At 36.7% G+C, this 20,703-nt stretch overlaps 1 protein-coding gene across 1 annotated transcript in view; it reads left to right on the top strand.

Annotated features, from left to right (window-relative positions):
• The window catches only part of MYT1L (myelin transcription factor 1 like), a 130,808-nt gene that overhangs the window by 61,570 nt on the left and 48,535 nt on the right, over positions 1–20,703 (top strand). Inside the window, exons 9-14 of the mRNA XM_067294830.1 lie at positions 137–348; positions 6,347–6,594; positions 8,978–9,214; positions 10,939–11,060; positions 11,422–11,484; positions 11,975–12,043. Of these exons, the coding sequence (XP_067150931.1) occupies positions 137–348; positions 6,347–6,594; positions 8,978–9,214; positions 10,939–11,060; positions 11,422–11,484; positions 11,975–12,043 (951 nt within the window). The remainder of the gene's footprint in view (positions 1–136; positions 349–6,346; positions 6,595–8,977; positions 9,215–10,938; positions 11,061–11,421; positions 11,485–11,974; positions 12,044–20,703) is intronic.

Raw genomic sequence — 20,703 nt, 5'->3', positions numbered from 1 at the left:
CTAAGCAAATGCAGTAATATATTGCTGTCTCTTGAGTACAAGAAATAACTAAGATTTTCTAATCTGAGCTATAAATTATGCACAGACAAGTAAACTGAACTGCATCTAACAAACTTTACATATCTTTAATTTCTAGGCCCATGTGCTTTGTTAAGCAATTGGAGATCCCTCAGTATGGCTACAGAAACAATGTCCCCACCACCACACCCCGCTCCAACTTGGCCAAGGAACTAGAGAAATACTCTAAGACTACGTTTGAATATAACAGTTATGACAACCATGCCTATGGCAAGAGAGCCATAGCTCCCAAGGTGCAATCCAGGGATATATCCCCCAAAGGATATGATGGTAGGAGGTGCACACTCTTATACATGAGAGACAAGTTTGCAGTTAATCATGTTGTTGTATATGTAAACATCATACAAATAAGACATGCTTTCATGTTCATATAGTTTTATGAGGAATGCTGTCATGTGTAAGTTATTTTTAAAGGCCTTCTTAAAAAGCGTTGTTTTATATGGTGCTTGCTTCAGGATTGTTGCGCTGAGAAAGAACATCTCCAGCTATTAAGCTCCTGGGATGTATTGAAAACACAATAAAAACTAAATAACAGAGCTAGTCCTTGTGGTGCAGGAGCAGTGTATTATGTTGCTATCTGGGAGACCTGGCCTCATGGGTCACATTAGGATTCTAGCTTCTGTACAGTAGTTCAGGTAACTCATAAAGATAACATACTGGCTCTGTGGGGATACAGAAGTAGAAACATGGATTTCATTGCACTTCAGATATCACTGCTACTTACTTAATGAGGCATTTCTGCTCATTTTGTCCTCATGAATACACCTGTTGAATTCTCTGGAAAACCTCACATAAGTAACATGTTTAGAATTTGACTGAAAGTGACTTCAATTCAGGAAAAAACAGTGGATGGTGTCTGTTGGGCAAGAGGATTTGTATTAGGGGAAAAAAGTGCACTACAAGATAAAGAATGAGGATTTGGATTCTACCCTTCAAGGATATTGAAAATTTATCAGAATAATACAAATTGTATGTGAACATATATAGACACATATATGCATACGTATATGTGTATATATGTTATAAACCTGTACGTTTATTTTTTCTCTTTCTTTTGGAATGTAAAACAGGGGGCTTTCAGTTAAAATATTTGATACTACTTGCTGACTACCATAGGAAATTTCAGACAGGTGTCAGATTTTTGTTTAGGAAAACAGAAATAAATATGTACTAACAGAACAATTTTTGCTGTTGCGTGACATTCAAAAGTAGGTAAGTGGAGAAAGGGAAAATTGCTTCAGCTTCTGCCTTCATATCTCTGATATTTTGGATATTTTGATTTCTGATAGGATTAACGGGCATGTTCTTCCACCACAGCAGAAAGCATAAGGGTTGTAAAAGTTAGTCACTATACACATTTTTTTGAGTAAAAGTGCCTTTTTTTCTTGAAGTCTTTCTTCTCTCATATGCTCATCTTATTTGCATGTGTCAGATCAGGGCTTGAACATTTTTAAAGATAATGCACTAACTGCATATAACATTGCAGTTGGTAAGCTGATAAGTTTATATTCATATAAGGTAAATGAGATGTTTACTGTGATGTATATGGTATATGCTATGTCTGCTCTTGCAGAGGGAAAAGAATCAGAGTGTTTCTAGGGAACCTGTGGATGTGTATATTTAGGGATCGAGTTTCTGATGTTTAAGCAAGTGATATATATTTATCTCTTTTAAGATCCTAGCTCAGCAAAGGATTACGAACTATGCTTTTTTTCCAAATCACCAGAATTTGAAAACACATGTAACATTAAACACAAATTTAAAGGTGGCCTTAAATGAGGAAGGATTAGGCTCATTTAGCTAACCATCTTTATATTCCTTTAATCTAAATAGGAGTTTTACTTTGAAATAATATTGGGACTAGGTTGTTTCACTGCACAGTAATCTGAGCCAGAGAGAGAGGTGCTGGATGCATGTGATTCGTGAAATATTGTCTTCTGACCCCACAGTGAAATAGAATATTGCCATTCCTAAGAAGGATGTAGCTACTTGTTGCTTGTATAGCAAGTATGTGTGGTTCTTGTGTACCCAGAACAGCTGATGCCCATTATAGATGTAGCAGGTTGATCGACAAATGAAAGCTAATTTCCTATGGATTTGTTCCATCCTACTGGCTCTGCAGGAGGCAGCACATACTGTAGCTGATTCCAAATGGCATGTGCTGTTTGGCTAGACAGACACACTGACTGGCCAGCAAACAGGACAAAACACTTTAAAGGCCCTCTGCAGTTCTCTCTCAGTAAGGAACCTCACTGGAGATTTTCTTTGTACCCAACCAGTGATTTTCATGAAACCTTTACGATCTCCGTATCTTTGATATTTGATAACTGCCCTGTCATGTTTGTCTTAAATTGGTGAAAGGTTTTTGAAGTTCTTCAGGAGAATCAACTAAAATTGCATAACAATGAAGTGAAATCCTGGACACTGAAATCAGTCAAAGTTTTGGCACTGCCTTACAATGGGGCAAGGATTTTGCTAGCATTTGTTGTAATATAAAGGAGATTTCAGGAAGAGTCTCTTAACTTGAAAGAGCCACCTTTCCTCAAGAAACTTTTGCAGTATTTCTGGGTGATTTCATATTTGTTCATAGTGAATTATTAATTATTGCTAATAAAGCCATCATGGAGGTTCAGTGTATGCACCTATCAGATATGTCAGCAAATACATTTATATAAGATCAGATTTAGTTCTAAAAAGTCATCCTGCACAAAACTGAAAGGAAGCCTAGGAACTTGCAAGTAAACAGCAGTTTATTTTTTCAGACTATGTAAGATGATAACAGATTTACAAATAGTCTAAGGATATGAAAAATAACTTGATGTTTGAATCTTTCATTAATTGTAAACTAGCACTGTATTTCCATCATCAGAGAAAGTGTACAATTGTGAGTGACGTAAACATAAATAGCTCATTTGGATTATTTTCTTGTTTTTTCCAGTAAGCTTTAATAAAAAGCAAACAGAAACAGGAGATTTATGTTGTGGGATAGGACATTCTCATAGTTCTTGAGGAATCAGTCTTGGTTGTGTTTGTGGGCTTGTTTTTCCTTTGAGACCAGTTTCAAAGTGGGTCACATCTTGGCCTTGTGGTTTACAACAGCAGAGATAACAGCCAGACTGAGCAGGCAAAGGAGATAGGAACATTTTCAGTTGCTCAGATGATGGTGGGGATCTCCTCTCATCCCACCAATAGTACTGGTTTCCTCCCTCAAAACATTGAGAAGATGCAGGGGCGGGTTACAGTGTCAACACCTACATCTGAGTTAGTCACCGCTTTCATCAAGGACAAAGATAGACAATTCTCTGATGCAATTCATCTCCTCCTGAAGAAGATATTTAAAGTTGGTCAGGTTGTTCATTCCCTGAAATTTCCTATTTTTCTCCACTGACTGTAGAGGAAGCCTGTAATGACTAGGTCAGATATCTGAAGTCAGGTGAGATGAATCTGTCATTGTGTGAGTCAGAAAAAGTGTTGGAACTGTAATCAATTTTCATAACAAATTCGGTGTCTAGGCAATGCTGGGGGTTAGGGTGCCTGGGTAGAATTTAATTCCATTCCAACTATCTTAGTTTGATCCTTTAAGTTGCTGGGATCTTTGCCAGTCCTCTGCTACCAATTAGTATAAAGGAGCCTGTAGACTGAGAGGTTCTTTGAAATCAGTCCCTAGACATGTCTGATGGAAGGCCAGGAGGCCAGATCAGATATCCCTCTTGGATATGGAACTGGCTGGATGTGTGTCCAGTAGTTACTGGGAAGGTTGTTCTCTGCGCTTGATTTCAGTGCTGAATCATAAAGTGTGGGTAGGTCTCAGAGCTTCCAAAAACTTGGTGCCACAGAGCTGGGCAGCATAGCAGAATTCCAGTGTTTTACTTAGTATTGAAACAATACAGCCTTCCCTTTGTTATAGATGGACTTGATTTAATTCATTGTAAATCAGTGATCTGTGTTTCTCCTGAGAAGCTAATGTAAAATTAACAGTCTAGGTTATGTGATTCATTTTAAAATGTTCAGTTACACTTGAGTTAAAATGACCATGGCCATTTCTCCCTGAGTAAGCTTTGCTTAAATCATTGGTAAACTAAAAGCTAATAATTACATAGCTTGTGTGTAGCACTTTTCACCTTCAAAGTGTTGCAGGTGAATCACAACACAACTGCATTTTAGGAACAACTTTCTATTTATAAGGAAAATGAATTCTAAAGATAATGTAGTTCGACCAAGGCCACAGAGGAGTCCATATCAGAGCCTGCATGAGTTTCTGATGGTTAGTCCTAAGCTTGCTGTCTCTTTCACTCCCTTTCTGTAACACACATGCTCATATATATGATTTCCCATGTAGTATGTCTTTTATATATATTTGTGACCTACTATAACATGCCTAACTTTTTTTGCAAGTGACATGTCTTATTTGTTTGCCTGAATTTTGAAAGATACTGAAAGATTTTGAAAGACAAGTTCGGTGGTACAGGGTTGATGTTAAAAACTCAATACTTGCTGTGTTAACACAGTAGAAACTGAAATATTCAATTTCTTTCTTTAAGTGTAGGAAAATTCTTGCGTGGATAAATGCTGAATTTTTAATGACCACCACTGACTACTATATTAATAATGAAACTCTTGAGAAATAGTTCACAGGTTTATTATCAGTGAATACCCTGCTAGTACATGTTGAGAACAACGCAGTGTGATGAATGTTTAGCATTCACTTCACTTAAAATAATCACACCCTGTGCATTATGTAGCTTTCCTGAGAAAACTCCATCTGTTATGAATTAAGTGAAACACTATTTCATTTACAGTAAAATTAACACCATTACTTTTTCAATTTTTTTAAAGAAAGGAAATGGATGGCAAAAGCTGTAGAAGAGAATTTTACTTTCAGATTTTCCTTTTGAATCCTATCTGCCTACCAAAGCAGACTCTGGTTCACAAATGGGCTATGCTCATGGGAGCAGATTATTATATCTATGTCTGCTCAAACAAATGCACCTGAAGAGTCTGGCGTTTAAACAGAACCCATCAAGGAAGAGCTGTAACTAGGGTGCTGACCTTTTTTGTATTGTTCTCTAATCAGCATGCTAGTTGGTTATTGTTATACTTTGCTATATGGTGCGATATCTACAGTATACATTTCCATCTCAAGGAGAAATAGTCACTGAAATATGCATGTATGTATCCCTGACCTTGACTTTCATGAAAAAACATACACTTTTAGATTTAGGAGACCAGCTGACACTTTCTTGCATTTTGTTTAAACACTTTGAAAACAGTTTATTTGGTAAGAGGTTTGGAGAGTTAAGTGGGCTAATAGGACTGTTTTGTTTTATTATGATAATACCTTTGGCTACAAGGAATGTTTCTTAAAAACAGCAACAGTGCAGTATTATATTTAAATAAGATGGAAGTGAGCTTTGCCAGTGCATTCGTCTTTTGTGACTGTTACTGGTTTCTGTCAGTCAGAATACAGCTAAGTGCCTCTCTCTTCAGTATGAGAAGAAATGAGTATCTTTGGCCCTATTGTTTTTATGAAGAGTTTTAGGTGTTCAGGGTAGGGTATTTGAAGATGAGAATGTTTCACTTATATTTGTTTCCATTTACAAAGCCACTGCTTTTGCCTTTGTGAGACCCATGATAAAATCCACATGTGACCACCTTCTTTCTTCTTTCATCATTTTCTCTTCTTCCTCTCCTTTCTGATGGCCAGTGTCATAGTATTTGCCCATGATGTAGAAAGAAGAAACATTTTAGAAGGTCTGAAGTGCTCAAGGACATATGGTTAGCGCTGTGACCCGGAGACCAAGCCCATTATCCTCACAAAGAGCTTGATCTTCGCTAGCTCCAGGGAGTCTAGACCTTAAAAATAAGTTTGCTCGTGTAAATTGGGTAAGGTCCCATATTGTTATGCTACCCCTCATTAATAAAAATGAGTGACTCCAGCAGTTCCTACCTTCTGTCTGACTATATATGTGGGGTAAAAGCAGTGTTTCTCTGTGTTTTTACTATTTTCTAATTTCAGCCTGTTTGTCAGAACAATTCATGCTCACATCACACAGATTTTTTCAGGAGGTTCTTTCATACAAATGCACATATTTAGCATTTAAAAATCACAGACAGAAATCAAGAAATACAGCCATCATTTTTATTGCATTTTTTGTTCTATCAGTTACTGTCGCTCATTATAAATTTCACCTCCAGCAATTTGTTTTTCTCTTCAGTTATGCAGAATGCTAGTTCTTTTGAGTCATCCTTGTCATGTTTCTTCCCACAGCTAAGCGTTACTGTAAGAATTCCAGCCCAACCAGCAGCACAACAAGCAGTTATGCCCCTAGCAGCAGCAGCAATATGAGTTGTGGTGGAGGCAGCAGTGCCAGCAGTACCTGCAGCAAGAGCAGCTTTGACTATACTCATGACATGGAGGCAGCACACATGGCTGCTACTGCTATTCTGAATCTCTCCACTCGCTGCAGGGAGATGCCTCAGAACCTCTCCACTAAGCCTCAGGATCTCTGTGCGAGGGTAAAAATGAGTAATTATGTTTGTTGATGAAGATTCCTCTTTACTGCACTAGATTTGTGCCCCTGATAGATAGAAGAATTGTACATCTTGCTTAATCGTTTTTTTTTCTTTCCTTTTTTTTTCCCTCAAAATGAACAAAATCTGGTGGCTCTGCTAAGGCAGCAAAATAAAAAGATAAAGATGCAAATTGCTTGCAAGTAGCTCGGGAAATCCAGATCGGTATATAGGCTGATGATACTGATAGCCTGTGCTCCCTTTTTTTTAAATTTGTCTCTTACTAGTGAGATCTGTGATTATAAAAGATGTTTGGGTTGCTGAAGTGGTATTAATTGCACTACAGAAATTTTTGCTAAACACTGTCTGATTCATACTTTTTATGAAAGAGTTAAGATTTAATGATGTAATTTCATTTATAAGTCACGTATGGGACTAAGGTTGTAAGATCTAGTATGAAGAAATCTGTGCTACTTGTATGTTGTAATTTCTTGCCTGTGTGTGATATCACAGTTCTAAAGTCACTGCATAATACATTCGAAGCAAATGATAATTCCTCCAGTGCAGGTGACTTCAAAGTTGATTAACAGTAGTGCAGCGTCACTGTTCTCTGCATGTTCATAGAGTTATTCTCAGTGTATTATGAAATGGCCATACAGATACAAATAAAAGATTTTGATGTTAAGCTTTATGTATTAAGAAAAAACAATGCATTATTAACATTCATTAAAAAATTAAAGCTTTACCAGAAGATTCTTCTTCATTACAAACATTAAATTTTGACTCTGATAGCTGTTAAGAAATGCCTGTTTAACATGCACCAGCAAATAGTACAGTGGTACCTATAGGAGGCCACTAGATGGCTAAGGAGACAGATGCAGTGCAGAGGAAACATTTTTACTGTGCTTATAGAAGAGATTTTGAGCCGGCAGACATGTTCTGTTCTTCTACACATAAACAAAGGTTTTCCTCCTCCCGTTGTAGAAAGGTCTTTGGTCATACATAGCGAACTAAACCCGAAGCAGTAGCTATTAGTAATAATCACAATTTAATCCAGAATGATTGGCAACTTTGTTTTCAAATGCTGCTTTTTACATTAATTTATTTAATACTGTAAGAGAGGGAAATCTCTTTCAGACATGCAAATAAATGCAGTTGTACTCTATATAAACAGGATGAAAAAAGTTAGAATAAGATGCTGAAAACGTTAATTGTCAAAAACAGAGGGGACCTCTTTCCTAATGTTTCACCCTATATTGAAACTGAAGGAATGAATCTGAGAAAAGAAACAAGTGTCTTCAAAATTAAATTAGCAAGATGGCAGCAATTAGATACATGCTATGACAAAAGGCAGTAATTCAGAAAACGGGATTTGCATTCACAGTGTTTTTCTGCAGCTCTGTTGTTACTGAAGAGGAGAGAAAGCCGCTAGACATATGAGGAGACAGTAGCATTCACACTCATTTTGAAATCAAATTTCTTGTGAAATGTTTCACTTTTGAAAAGATGAGGGATATTTTGTGGCATTTTTCTTTTATCTTTTATCCTGTGCTTTTTAAAATTCGTCTTTTGTTTAAGATATCTTCCTTCCCCCACACCTAATAAAATAGATAACCCTTGTCTGTTTCTATAAAAGAAAAAGTCAGAGCCCATACTCACTTGCTCTGTATTTCACAATACCTCAATCACTGCAGAAATTGTCACAACTGTTCCTTTACCTGAAGTTACTGATTATAAAGACAGACATATGCAATGTTAATAAATTTACATCTGCAGTGAATGAATTGTGAAGTTTGAATGTGTCTCCTCTTCCTAGAACATTGGCAAATGGTGTCCAAATGGGCTTGGTGTGGTACCCCACCTTCCCTTTTAACTCCCTGGCACTATCTATTCAAGCATTACCTGTTACTATTACATGAACAAAGAAACAAAGATTATTTGATACTAGCTGTTTTCATTACTCTAATCACCCAAACAGGTGCCAGGACTGAAAACTAGAAGAATTATGCAGATGTTAACTCAGAGATACTCACCTGGCACAGAGTAAAGCAGGAGCATAAAGACAACAACAGGAAAATACCCTTAGAGATTTCTCATTTTCATTCCAAATTTTGCACCTGTGTTCTGGGTGGCAGGAGGTGTAATGAAGACTCTCCTCTATTCCCCCAAACATCAGATTAGCCATTCAGGAAGATATGAAAAAATCTACTTTAACAGCATTAATGTTGTGTAACAGAAGCATGCTATGTGTGGGAGGGGGCTCAATGCTTACAATCTATACAGGAATGGAAAAGCGTTTTATCATTCTGCTAAGCAATGAGATTAAAAAACACAGAGAGGTAACAGTTTGATAGTGGCTGAATTAACATTATTTTTCTTATTTTGACAGAATCCGGACATGGAAGTCGATGAAAATGGGACCTTGGATCTGAGCATGAACAAGCAGAGGCAGCGAGACGGTTGCTGTACCATTTTGACACCACTGGAGCCAATGTCACCTCAACGGCAAGCTGTGATGAATAATCGGTGTTACCAACTGAATGAGGGGGACTGCTGGGACTTGCCAGTGGACTACACTAAAATGAAGCCCAGTAGGATAGATGAAGATGATTCCAAAGAGATTAATGTATGTCTTTTTCATCTCTTGCTTCTCATTGCAATCTGATTTTTGTAATTCATTGCATTTCTGAAATTTGGAGGGAAAGACGAAACAAAATAAATAAATGATGAAAAATGATAGTTTTCTGCAAAGAGGACTTTCTGCTGGTTAGTCTTTAGAAATATATCATGTTGGCACACATCTGGTCTGTGACTAAGTTCCAAAAGACAACATTTGAACCATGAATGTGAATCATGTTTTCTAACAGCATCATCTTGTTAACAAATATTTTCTTCAGTAAAGATGTTTCACTATTTCCGGATTATATTACTCTCTATAAGCAGGTTGACATAACTGTGCAGTACTGGGGTAATCTGCTGTCAAGACCAGATATTCTCCTGAATTTGAAAAGCATAAATAATGTGCAGAATATTTAGAAGTGTATATTACTTATAAATCAATTAAAACAAAAGCAGCAGAGTATAATATAAGCTTTTAACTATTTCAGCTAACATGATTCTGCATTGCTTATACACTCCTGATAGTTCTGTGTGTGCAGGGCCTGTATTAATGAAATACTTTGTTTCAAGAATACAGTGAAGGGAGAGTAGACATTAGTGTTACTTCCCAATTCATAGTTCCAAGACAACAGCAAAACCCTTTAAACAGGAAAGGCAAGTACATAAAATATGTTAGTGAACTTATTTTACATTTCAAAATTTAGAATGTGTGGCATGAGAGCCAAAATACTGAAAAGGTTTGCTGACAAGTTTTAATGCCATTGCTTTTGTTCTTCAGGTTTCAACTCTTATTCACTTTATGATTTACAAAACTGAGCCTTCTATAGATTGTTCTCTGTTTTTTCTTGATTTATATTATAAAGTTAGAATAATCATTTGTGTGTAGCAATCTCTGTTGCCTATTTTAATTAAAACTATTTTTGGTAGATTTGAAGCATATAAGAAAGTGGCATTTTCACTAGATATATTGAATACATTCTAGCTCTGGTGTCAGTTATGGTTTTGCTATTAATTTCACTGAAGTTAGGAAATTTGTCATTATCAAGAAAAAGTGAGGTAATACATATAGTACAGCCTATTTACCAGAGCAAGCAGAGTTCTATATTTCTACTATGCTGTTTATAGCACCACCTTCAGGAATCTCTACATCAATGCATTCAGCCACCTCGCCCTTGAAAGAGATGCCACTAAATTTCTGAATGCCTCAGTAAAGTTAATTAATAATTATAATATTATAAAAGTTATAAATTATATAATTATTATAAAATTATATTTTGGCAGAGAGATCCATTGGGGTTTGTCACAGATTGTGTTGCTGTGTGTAGATGGTAACATGGTTCCTGTTTCATCTTTCTCATGATCTAAACCATTAAAAATGTTATTTAGAAGGCCTTTTGATGCATAAGGCACTATATTTAGTCTCCTTTTTCCTGTCCCTCTGTTTTGTGGTGACTGTAGAAAATATATTTATTCTTTTAAAGCAAAATAATATAACAGTGATAGAAAATATCTGTGTTTTGCCTTTTTTCTTTCCTAATTAAATAACCAAAATTTAAATTTCTATGTATTAGTTGAAGATTTAATGGGTGATAAAGAATATAGAATAATTTCATTATTTTTCTCTGACAGAAAGGGATAAAAGACATAGCATCTGAGGACTCTGCTTTGCAGTATTTTGTGTAAATTGTAACCTCACCTAGTTGAGACTAATGCTTCTATATTTGCCTGTAGCCAGAAGATTTGGACCCTTTCCAAGAGGCACTTGAAGAAAGAAGATATCCTGGTGAAGTTACAATCCCAAGTCCTAAACCCAAATACCCTCAATGCAAAGAGAGCAAAAAGGATTTAATAACGTAAGCATAATGTGAGGTGAAATTATTTTTCTCCTTTTAACCTTTTCTCTCTTTGTCTTTTTTTAAACAAATGAATACATATACGCCTTGCAGTATGAGCATGCAACATCTGCAGCATATAAATGTTTCAAACTGCCAGTTAAGTAAAGTGATAAGCTAATGTGTATTTGCTTGTTCTTAATGATGCTATATTGTATTGAGACGCCATTTTCATTTAATCCTGTTCATTTTGCAGCTTTTCGATTAGGATGCTTAAAACCCCTTGCAGTCATTGCAGCTAAACTGGAAACAATGAAACATTTAAAAGTTTTTTTTAAACATACTTACTATTTTGGCTGTTTTTGTTTTTGTTTGGTGGCAGATGTCCAACACCAGGGTGTGATGGGAGTGGTCATGTGACTGGTAATTACGCCTCACATAGAAGGTGTGACTTCATTTTTTTCATGGTGGATTCTGTCTTTTCAATTTATTGTTTTCAGCTTACCTCAACAATGCTGTCAAAGTAAAACGTTGAACTATGTGTTAACCCTTTGAGTAATATATGTTGATCTTACAAGCATGCTAATTTGTGTGTTGTATAAACGTCTTTTATTTTTAAATAGATTACTAAAATTTCCAAAGTATGCTTAAGCATTTAAGTAGTTAACCCAAGAATCACAAATATTTTTTGTTACATTTTACTACTTTATAGAGAAACAAAAAAGCATATTTACAGTGTGTAATTTTGGAAGTAATGTTGATATCTAAATATATTCAGAGGGTTAACTATATTACAAAATTCAATATTACAGCACTTGCCCCATCGCTTTTCTGCATTACAATCTTTTACTTTTTAATTTTTATGTTGTGTTTGTTTGGGAGAGTTCAGTAAATAAGAAGATTAACTTACTTGTATATCCTGCCATGTCTTACAGTTTATCTGGCTGTCCCTTGGCTGACAAAAGCATTCGAAGTATGCTGGCCACAAGCTCACAAGAACTCAAGTAAGATATAAAGAACAAATATTCTCTTTATGAATATTTATTTGACTGCAACCTGTGTATAGTTACATCAGAAAATAGATATGCTATCTGGAGAGCCACTAAATGCTGCAGAGGGAGCTGATCCATGCTTGCAATGTATGTTAGACTCACGAGAAATTCCATACAGGCTGGGCCTATAGATAAGTCTGCTGCTGTAGTATTTTATTTTGTGTATTCATTGTGTGATAGGGATGGACAAAAATCAGAATTTTTGGAATTTCATCTCAATGTTTGAATTCCTGCTCATTTTTTTTCCGAATCTTTGAGTTTGCCAGTCAGAATAAAAAATTCCCATGAGATTAGACTGATGAAACACTTCTGATCACACAATTAGCAAAGTGATTGAGATCCTCAGAACTAGTTTGGAGGAAAGAGGAAACAGTTTGTTTATCCCTAATGCATGTATAATTTTCCCCAGGTTTGTATCACTTATTAGCTTAATGCATTTTCTCATTTGACTATGTTTTTTAGTGTTTACTTAGTTATTCCCATACTTAACATGCTTTCTTTACAATTACCTTTCAGTACTTTGGAGTGACAATTGTGAGCAATGAAAGAGAATCGTGAGAATTAGTTCTAAGCTGTCTTCCTGCACCATATGCTTGATTGAAATTCTAGATGTGGAAGAACTATAGTATTTGTTAGTGCTACCAGATAGTGGTGTTTCTGAGTTGGTAAAATTAGTCCTCAGTATGGTTAACAGGGGCAGATGTTCAAAAGTAAAAAGGAAAATTGGGTAGGGAAAATACAAATGAATAGCTTATACTGTCATGCTAAGCAGTATTCTGTCATTACCATCCATGAGGGCCTTAATGAGCATTTCTTGAGTTCAGTACCCACCTTGATGAAAGAACAGACCCTAAAGCATGAGAAAGATAAGAAGGAAAGCATAAGAAAGCTGCTGAAGTTAGATTGCTCTCCAGTCTTAGCTAGTCTAGTCTGTGGGTATAAACAATGGGTCAGAAACTCACACTGTTTTCCCATCCAATGAAAAAAAAATTTACAAACTATCAGTTCAGATCTTGCTGGTATCTGCCACTAGAAGACTATGTGATGTGCAAGGGGAAGGGATGTAAATTGCTCAGGGGACAAATATATGTATAAGCAGAGTGAGACATGGGCAAACAAGCCCAGCGAAATGCAGAGCTGGGACTGTATTTTGGGTTGGGTGGGTGGGGTCAAGTAGCAGATGTTGGAGGAAATATGATTACATAAACCGAGCACAGCCAAGACGCTGGGCAGCATAAATAATACTTTAAGCACATACTTTGCTGCTCTAACCCTTTATAAAGTTTCCACTTGTATTAGGAAAGTGTTCCTGAATTAGCCCTCTCCTCTGCCTCTCTCAAGCATCTCCCGTCAAGCATACCTAGTTCAAACTAGAGGGAAAAAAAGATCACTTGAACTTGAGACCCTACTCCTTTCTCATGCCATTCTCTCTACTTACTTCAAGTTTTGTCTAAGCAAAGAGAACAAAATTAAGTCATATTTAAAATGATATTAGCATCTACATGTACTTACTAAACACATAAAAAACATGTTAAATGAATTCAAAAGTTAGGAAATGCCAGATTTTTAAACAGGTTAAATTAGTTCACTTTTGCATCTTCATTACCAGACAATCCTTCATTTCCTGATCACATATTTTTCTGTAAGATAACAAAGTAATTTGTTGCACTGGACAGAGAATAATCACTGCATAAACAACTAATGAATACTTTCTGTTTTCTTCAGTATCCCATGTGTGCCCTGTCTGCTATTCACTGCACTTTTCTCAAACTGTACTCTCAGGATGTATCTACTAATTCATTCACGTATTTTTCACTACCATTGCAACTGAGTGTTTCCTAGCTAATTTATCTTGGTTATAAAAGAAATAATTTATTTTCACCTGCAATTATACATTAAAGTAAGCCAGGATTAGTATTATCCCTAATTTAAGGACAGAAAACCTTAGCAAATAATTTTGATTGCTCAGTTTGAGACTTCTAGGACTCAGTTTGTCAGTGTTCTTGGCATTATAGAAAACTACATATGTTCAAAGCCAAATACCCATTAAATTCTCTCTGAGCTGTGAGAATTTGGCAGTTCTACACAATGAGTGATCGACCATTTGTGAAAAGTAATAAACTCTATAGAAGAAGCAGAACAGAGTCCAGTGTTCCAGAACAGCAATGGGACTCTCCTTTCTCCTCCCCAAAGCTGTGTTCATTCCCAGCTTCCACTTGTTCCATTCACTCTATCCTGTCTCCTCTATCCTTTTTTCTACATTGCTCTCTGTCTCAAGCTTCTTGTCTGATCAGTCCATCTCTTGCCTCCATCACATTTATATTTTTATTGTTCTCTCCATCTTAGCCATCATGCTGAAGTTAGTAGAGAGAGAGAGAAATAAAGCATCTTCTCATTTATCATATGTATTTCAAGGCAGAGAAGTAGCAGTCCTGTGGATGACAGCATTTTCTATACAGTTCTCATTTATGCTCTTGTTCTCTGCATAAGATAGGAGAAAGATGTGATCATGTAAATGATAATGCATATGCACAAAGCAACTAAACCAAAGCTGCATAAGCAACTTTGATTTTGGAATTTTTAAACTGTGAAGTGCTTCATTTACATCAGTTCCATTCTTTTTGTGTGAGGTTTGGGGGTATAATTTCCTTGCTTTTAAAAAGAGCAAACTGAAAAGAAGCAGAAAGTCCATAATGTGGGATCCTCCTGGCCTCTCTCAGGCAGCCAGCACCATGGGAACTTTTGATATCCATTTCAGAGGTCACCTGAACTACTGTAGTAGCAAACAGCAGTAACAGGTACAACGCTCTACATGGACTGGTACCAGAAGGAGGTGGGGAACTTTGTTAGTGTAGTTTATATATATGTGCTTACAGCAGAGGTGTAGGCATCAGTAACCCTGGCTCCTGCCCCAGACTTTAGAGAGAAATGTATATACGTTCTTCGTCTATATCCTGAGCTGAGATCCCTTCTGTCCTGTCTCTTCCAATCTGTACCATTCTCATCTCTTCTTCATCTTTTATTCCTTTTCCAGTCTTCACGTAGTTATTTGCAGTCATCCACAAAGACTTCAACCTCTGTAAAATTTCTGGCAAATATTTTTCTAATGCGTGGGGTATAGAGAACAACTGACAGTGCAGTATGCCTCAGGGATTATATTTCTGGACTATATAGTTTGGGAAGATTTCATAATTTTATAGCTTTGCCATGCATAGCTTGTGTAGCAAATATTGATTATGTACTGATAAATCCTTTATATCACATTCTACTATTCCATAATCTGCTTGTCTGTATTGTACAACACACAAATTAAGTATAATGCAGCTTCCTAACTGGAATTTTGCTACACTGATTGATTTGTTTTAAGCCCTAACTAAAATCAAAAATAGCAGCCATTGAAGATTTCAAATGATTTTGATGCTCTAGTCATAGTCAAAAAATATGAGAATCTGAAAAGGTTAGAGAAAGGTTTACTTAGCTTAACAATTATGTTTTCTATATTGCATTTTGGTAAATGTGGCTCTATAAATTCCATTGCCCACATTCCCTAGATCTCCAGAATAATAATGTTGCAGATTTCCAAGACATTAAATTGTTCCAGAGTTGGCCCAACTATTCCTTGCCGTCCATACTTCTCTTCTGTAAGACTTCTTGCTCAGGGTTACTGGGCAGATTGTGCGATTCTCAACTTTCACCCAAAGCACAAATGAAAACATGAGAGTTTTTGTGTATAGTTTATAGGCAGGACAAAGCAGTTACACAGCCTGGTCAATGATCTCCAAATAACAGAATCATTTCTTTTGCTTTAATTCCCAGTTTCTGATGCTGGCAAAAAGGATGTCAACAGCATTAAGAGTCTCTGAAAAAATTAATGTTTGGCAAGAAGCCAAGCCTTTCCAGTGTTAAGATTCAGGTTATAATGCTTGTGAAAGGCAACTAGTTTTTTAAACACCTAGGGGTACTAGACCGATGAGTAAACTTAATTATGATGAGAAAGCAATTAATAGTCCATCCAGTGACAGCTACCAATATTAAAATATTCAACAGTTAAATGCAGCTTAATCAATGAAACACTATAAAATATCAATGTTTTGAAGCACTTTTAATCTAATTTTAAGAGTAAAATTAATTATGGTTTTAAAGGAAATGTTTTGATCCTCAGTAAATCAGTTCTAGCCAAAGTGCTGCATGTTGACTGAGAACTTTTTCTACTCAGTGTATTGCCAACCTGGGAACTGGGTAACAGAGTTCAAAACAATGATGAACTTAATTCTCATGCTACTTTGAAGTGAAAGTAATCGTACTTTTTTGAAGGCCATAGGTTCAATAACTAAGTATTAGCTTGCCTTACTGTGAAACTTTTTCCTTTGGGTCAGTTTTCTTCAGGAAATCACATTACTGCTTATATTAAAGAATCTGAACCTCAGAAAGATTTGCAGTTCAACAAAGTGTCTACAAATCTGGATACTTATCTGATACTGTTGTAACATTGCCAGGCCTTCTGTCCCAAAGCACCTATGTCTCTAAGCAGATTTTGCATGCCATTATTTTTCTGGTGAACATCTGTTGGCATGGCCCTATGGTACTTACAGGGAAGAGGAGAGTTTCATTTCTCTCTGTGCAATGAAGCCTGAGAGCTTTTATTTTCCATATCTCTTCTTAAGTGAAAGTGAGAACCTCAGTCTATTATTGTATTTTCTCCACAACAAAGTATGATTTGGAATTTCTGTGCCTCCTTATTCTTTCCATGTCACTCTTTACCCTAATTTCCATATTCTGTGGTCCTCTTCTACTCTTTCTCTTATCTTCCCTTTATCCTTGTCTCCCCATTCCCAGATGTGTCGTCCTAGCAGTCTCTTCTGCTGGGTCCAGACAGAAAGGTGAGCTTCCCTGAAGCTATCCTGATTTAATCACAGTTCTGTTAGGAATTAGAATGACTCCATGCAATATAATTTTCTGAGTGAAAAAGGTATCCCTAGCTTACACTTCTAGTGAAACTCTTCTGTATTAGTATAATCTTTCATACTCACTTTTTACTGGTGTATCAAGTGATTTTACTGCAATTTGCATAGCAAGAAGTAGGAAGTGGAAAGAAGAGATATCCTCCCAGAGGTGGGGAAGCTTGTGTTGTTTTTACTGTGTTGAACATATAAAATAGTACTGGAATAAAGTAATATTTTCCTCCTGGGTTTAGTCATCTGACACAAAGTTATGCCTTCTCCAAATATGGAATTGAAATACAGAGACAAAAACTAATAGGATATATTAATAAAGCACTACAGAAAGACCCCCCCTCTTTAAATAGATAACCAGATTATTACTGGATTTTGAACAGCACCGATCCTCTCTAAACCTTGATAGTTCTTCAAATGCACCGTAACTTTTTGTGCTCAAAACAGTTACTTCTGCAAAGATCTGTTTAGCTGCTGAAGTGGTTTCTCCACCTACATCCTGTGTTTGCCACTTGAGATATTTCTAAAGTTCACTGCCTGTGTGTACGTTTATTACTCCATCTCCACAGGAGTGCAATCACTGGTATTATGGGCATACCCTTCTTTTCACTTCCCTTCACTTCCCTTCCATTCTCTCTGCTTCCCTTCTATTTGCTTGCCTTGCCTTGCCTTGCCTCGCCTTGCCTCGCCTTGCCTTGCCTCACCTCGCCTTGCCTCTCCTCTCCTCGCCTCGCCTCGCCTCCCCTCCCCTCCCCTCCCCTCCCCTCCCCTCCCCTCCCCTCCCCTCCCCTCCCCTCCCCTCCTCTCCCCTCCCCTCCCCTCCCCTTCCCTTCCCTTCCTTTCCCTTCCCTTCCCTTCCCTTCCCTTCCCTTCCCTTCCCTTCCCTTCCCTTCCCTTCCCTTCCCTTCCCTTCCCTTCCCTTCCTTTCCCTTCCTATTTTTCCTGATTAGATTACTTCTGTCCTCCTGTAAGGACTCTGTAAGACTGACATTTGGAAGGCTGTGACCCATTATATAGCTTTCACCCACTTTTCTCTTAGAAATTTACTCTTTGTTGCAAGAGCAGTAGCCATTTCCATTCTTATTATTGCTTTTTTTCTAGCTTCCCTAGCTTCCTGTTAAATCTTTTTTTTTTAACTTGGGAAACTTAATTGAAGTTGGCATTACAGGTTTTCTTGAATACTAAAGTTGTTGAGCCTAGTAAGTAATTCTGGGTTATAATAAAATACTTCTTTGATGCTAAGTATGTATCCTTTCAATCTGCAAAGACATTTTTAAGTTCCTTGATGTTTTTTCTAACTTTTATATGGAAAATGTGATTGTAAGGACCAGACATGATGTATTTGGAATAATGTTAAAAAATGACTAGAATGAGTCATTTGTGAATGATAGCATTTTATTAACTTATCATCTGCAATGTTATGGTAAAACAAACTGCAGTTTATGATGTTTTATTAAATTGCAAGCTAGTATGCAAGTCTAATTTAAATTATTAAAAAAAAAAAAAAAACCAAGGACCATAGATCACCAGTAATAGTTGACCTGTAAGGAATAATCTTTCCCATTTTGTTCAACTAGATCCTTGGGCCAAGTGAAATTAGGAATCTCATGTGGTTTCAGTGGGTTTTTTTTGCATTTTGTTTCCTGTATTTATTGCAGATTTCCACTTGGATACCTTATCTTTGATGGCAGCATGCATGCCTGGCCAGAACAGAACACCTTGGGCTCTGTTCCTGCACTTCTCAATACTCAAATGGGCACTGTAGGTTATACCTAGCATTTCCAACCTCATGTTGTGTGGTGTTATGATAATGTCCTTTGTATAGAAACCCATCATCTGCAGCAACCTCATCTCTATAGTCGCAATAAGTTTCACACATGGAAGTGGCTGGGCTTTTTCTGTTAGAATAACTCATTCAGACTGGTAAGGTTGTCATTCCATTTTTCTCACTTAAGTTTGTTAAATTTTGTCTCCAAAATAGATAATACTTGAGTTCTGTTTACATAAGACCCTCCATCATTGTTTTCATACTGAAAGGTAGTCTTAAAAGCATGTACTCACTAAAAAGCTCCTTAAAAGCCATCTGCATATCAGTACCTTTAATGCTGTGAAATGTTCCATGTAGGCACAAAAGCCTGTTTGCATGAAGCACCTTGCAGAATCAGGGCCTTAGTAAGTTATCAATACCATGAAATTTTCTGGAATTACAAGCTTTAATTTGCACAGTGGCATCTAAAATATTCAAATAGCTTATGACCTTTTTCTTTTCTTTATGCACTTAATTACTTAAAGTAAAAAGATATTGCTAGCTGTACTTTTTCTGCTGCTTGGATTTTAATCAGTGTTTGAAAGCATATGCCATTTAGTTATCACCTGGAATAGTCTCAGTTCAGATGAACATTCACTGAATTAGAGAAAATTTTTCAAAACAGCCTGTGTGACTTAAGAACCAAATCTTTGTTTTCAGAAGGAATGTAAGCACTTGGGAATCCACATCCCCGTAACTTCTATGTGCCTGACTTTGAAAGTGGATTTCAGTGTCTGCAATAACTTATGCAATTTTGAAGTTACTACCCTTAGGTCCTAGACTTTTCATTAATCACAGAATATTTCAATGTGGATGGGTATTTGACAGTTTATTTTAAATTTCAAAATTTTTCTCTTGTCAGTCATTCCAGTGCCATTTTGTGCCATCCCTAATCAACTATTCTGAGAGGAGCACTTAATTGTGATTAATTATCAGTGAATTTGCCTACTTATGTTAACATGCCCAATGAATCTCTCTAAGGCCTTCTTGTCTTGGAGTCTTTCCATTTGTACAGTTGCCTCCGCCTTCCTTGGGTTTGGTCATACTTCTTTGTCACTGAATGTGTTCTACATAATTAATCTCATTCAGCCTGGCATTTGCTCATATTCAATTCAAGGGTCTTTTTTCTTTGGCACAATTTGGTTATTGTGCAAAATCGCATTGTGATGTTGATCATTTTTGCTTCAAATCAGCAGATCATAACCAATTGCTCATTCCATCCAGATCCGCAAAGATCTGCAACATGATGCTGTGGTATATCCCAAGTGCTGAGGCAATCCCCATGGGAAGTTGCGTAGACTATATAGTTGCTAAAAGGGGAATTAAAAGTGCAGTGTTTTGCACTCTCTGTGTTTGGTCAGACTTGCCAAAATCCTTACTATACACCCCCAAATAAAAGCAATTTTGCAACTTGAAGTCCTAAATATGATTGTCTGGATCCTCAGTTGGTGTAAATTAGCGTAGCTCTATTGCCTTCAGTGGAGTTACGCTAAACTACAACAGTGATGATCTGGGCAGGTGCCCTCAGCTGCTCTCTTGGGTTAGCATTCATGTTTGATTGCCGTATTTAAATCTTTTGAAGGTATAAAAATCCTTGCGTTTGGTTTCTTAGAACGGCCAATGGCTAACTTGATTACTTGGTGTCTGTAACTGCACAGTAACATCTAATTTTGCCATGCATTTAAGTTCACCCCTTTATTTTATACCTTAGTGCTATTGGGACTTTATGTGGCACACAATTTTTGCAGCACTGTAGTATCTATATCAATGTTTTATATCCCTAAAATATCCCATATCCCTCATAAACACCTCATCATAATCTTCTTTTACAATATTTTTGTATTCCCAGTAAG

This window comes from Apteryx mantelli, chromosome 3 (assembly GCF_036417845.1).
Source record: "Apteryx mantelli isolate bAptMan1 chromosome 3, bAptMan1.hap1, whole genome shotgun sequence".
Lineage (NCBI taxonomy): Eukaryota > Metazoa > Chordata > Aves > Apterygiformes > Apterygidae > Apteryx > Apteryx mantelli.
This window is presented reverse-complemented; position numbering and strand designations above follow the sequence as displayed.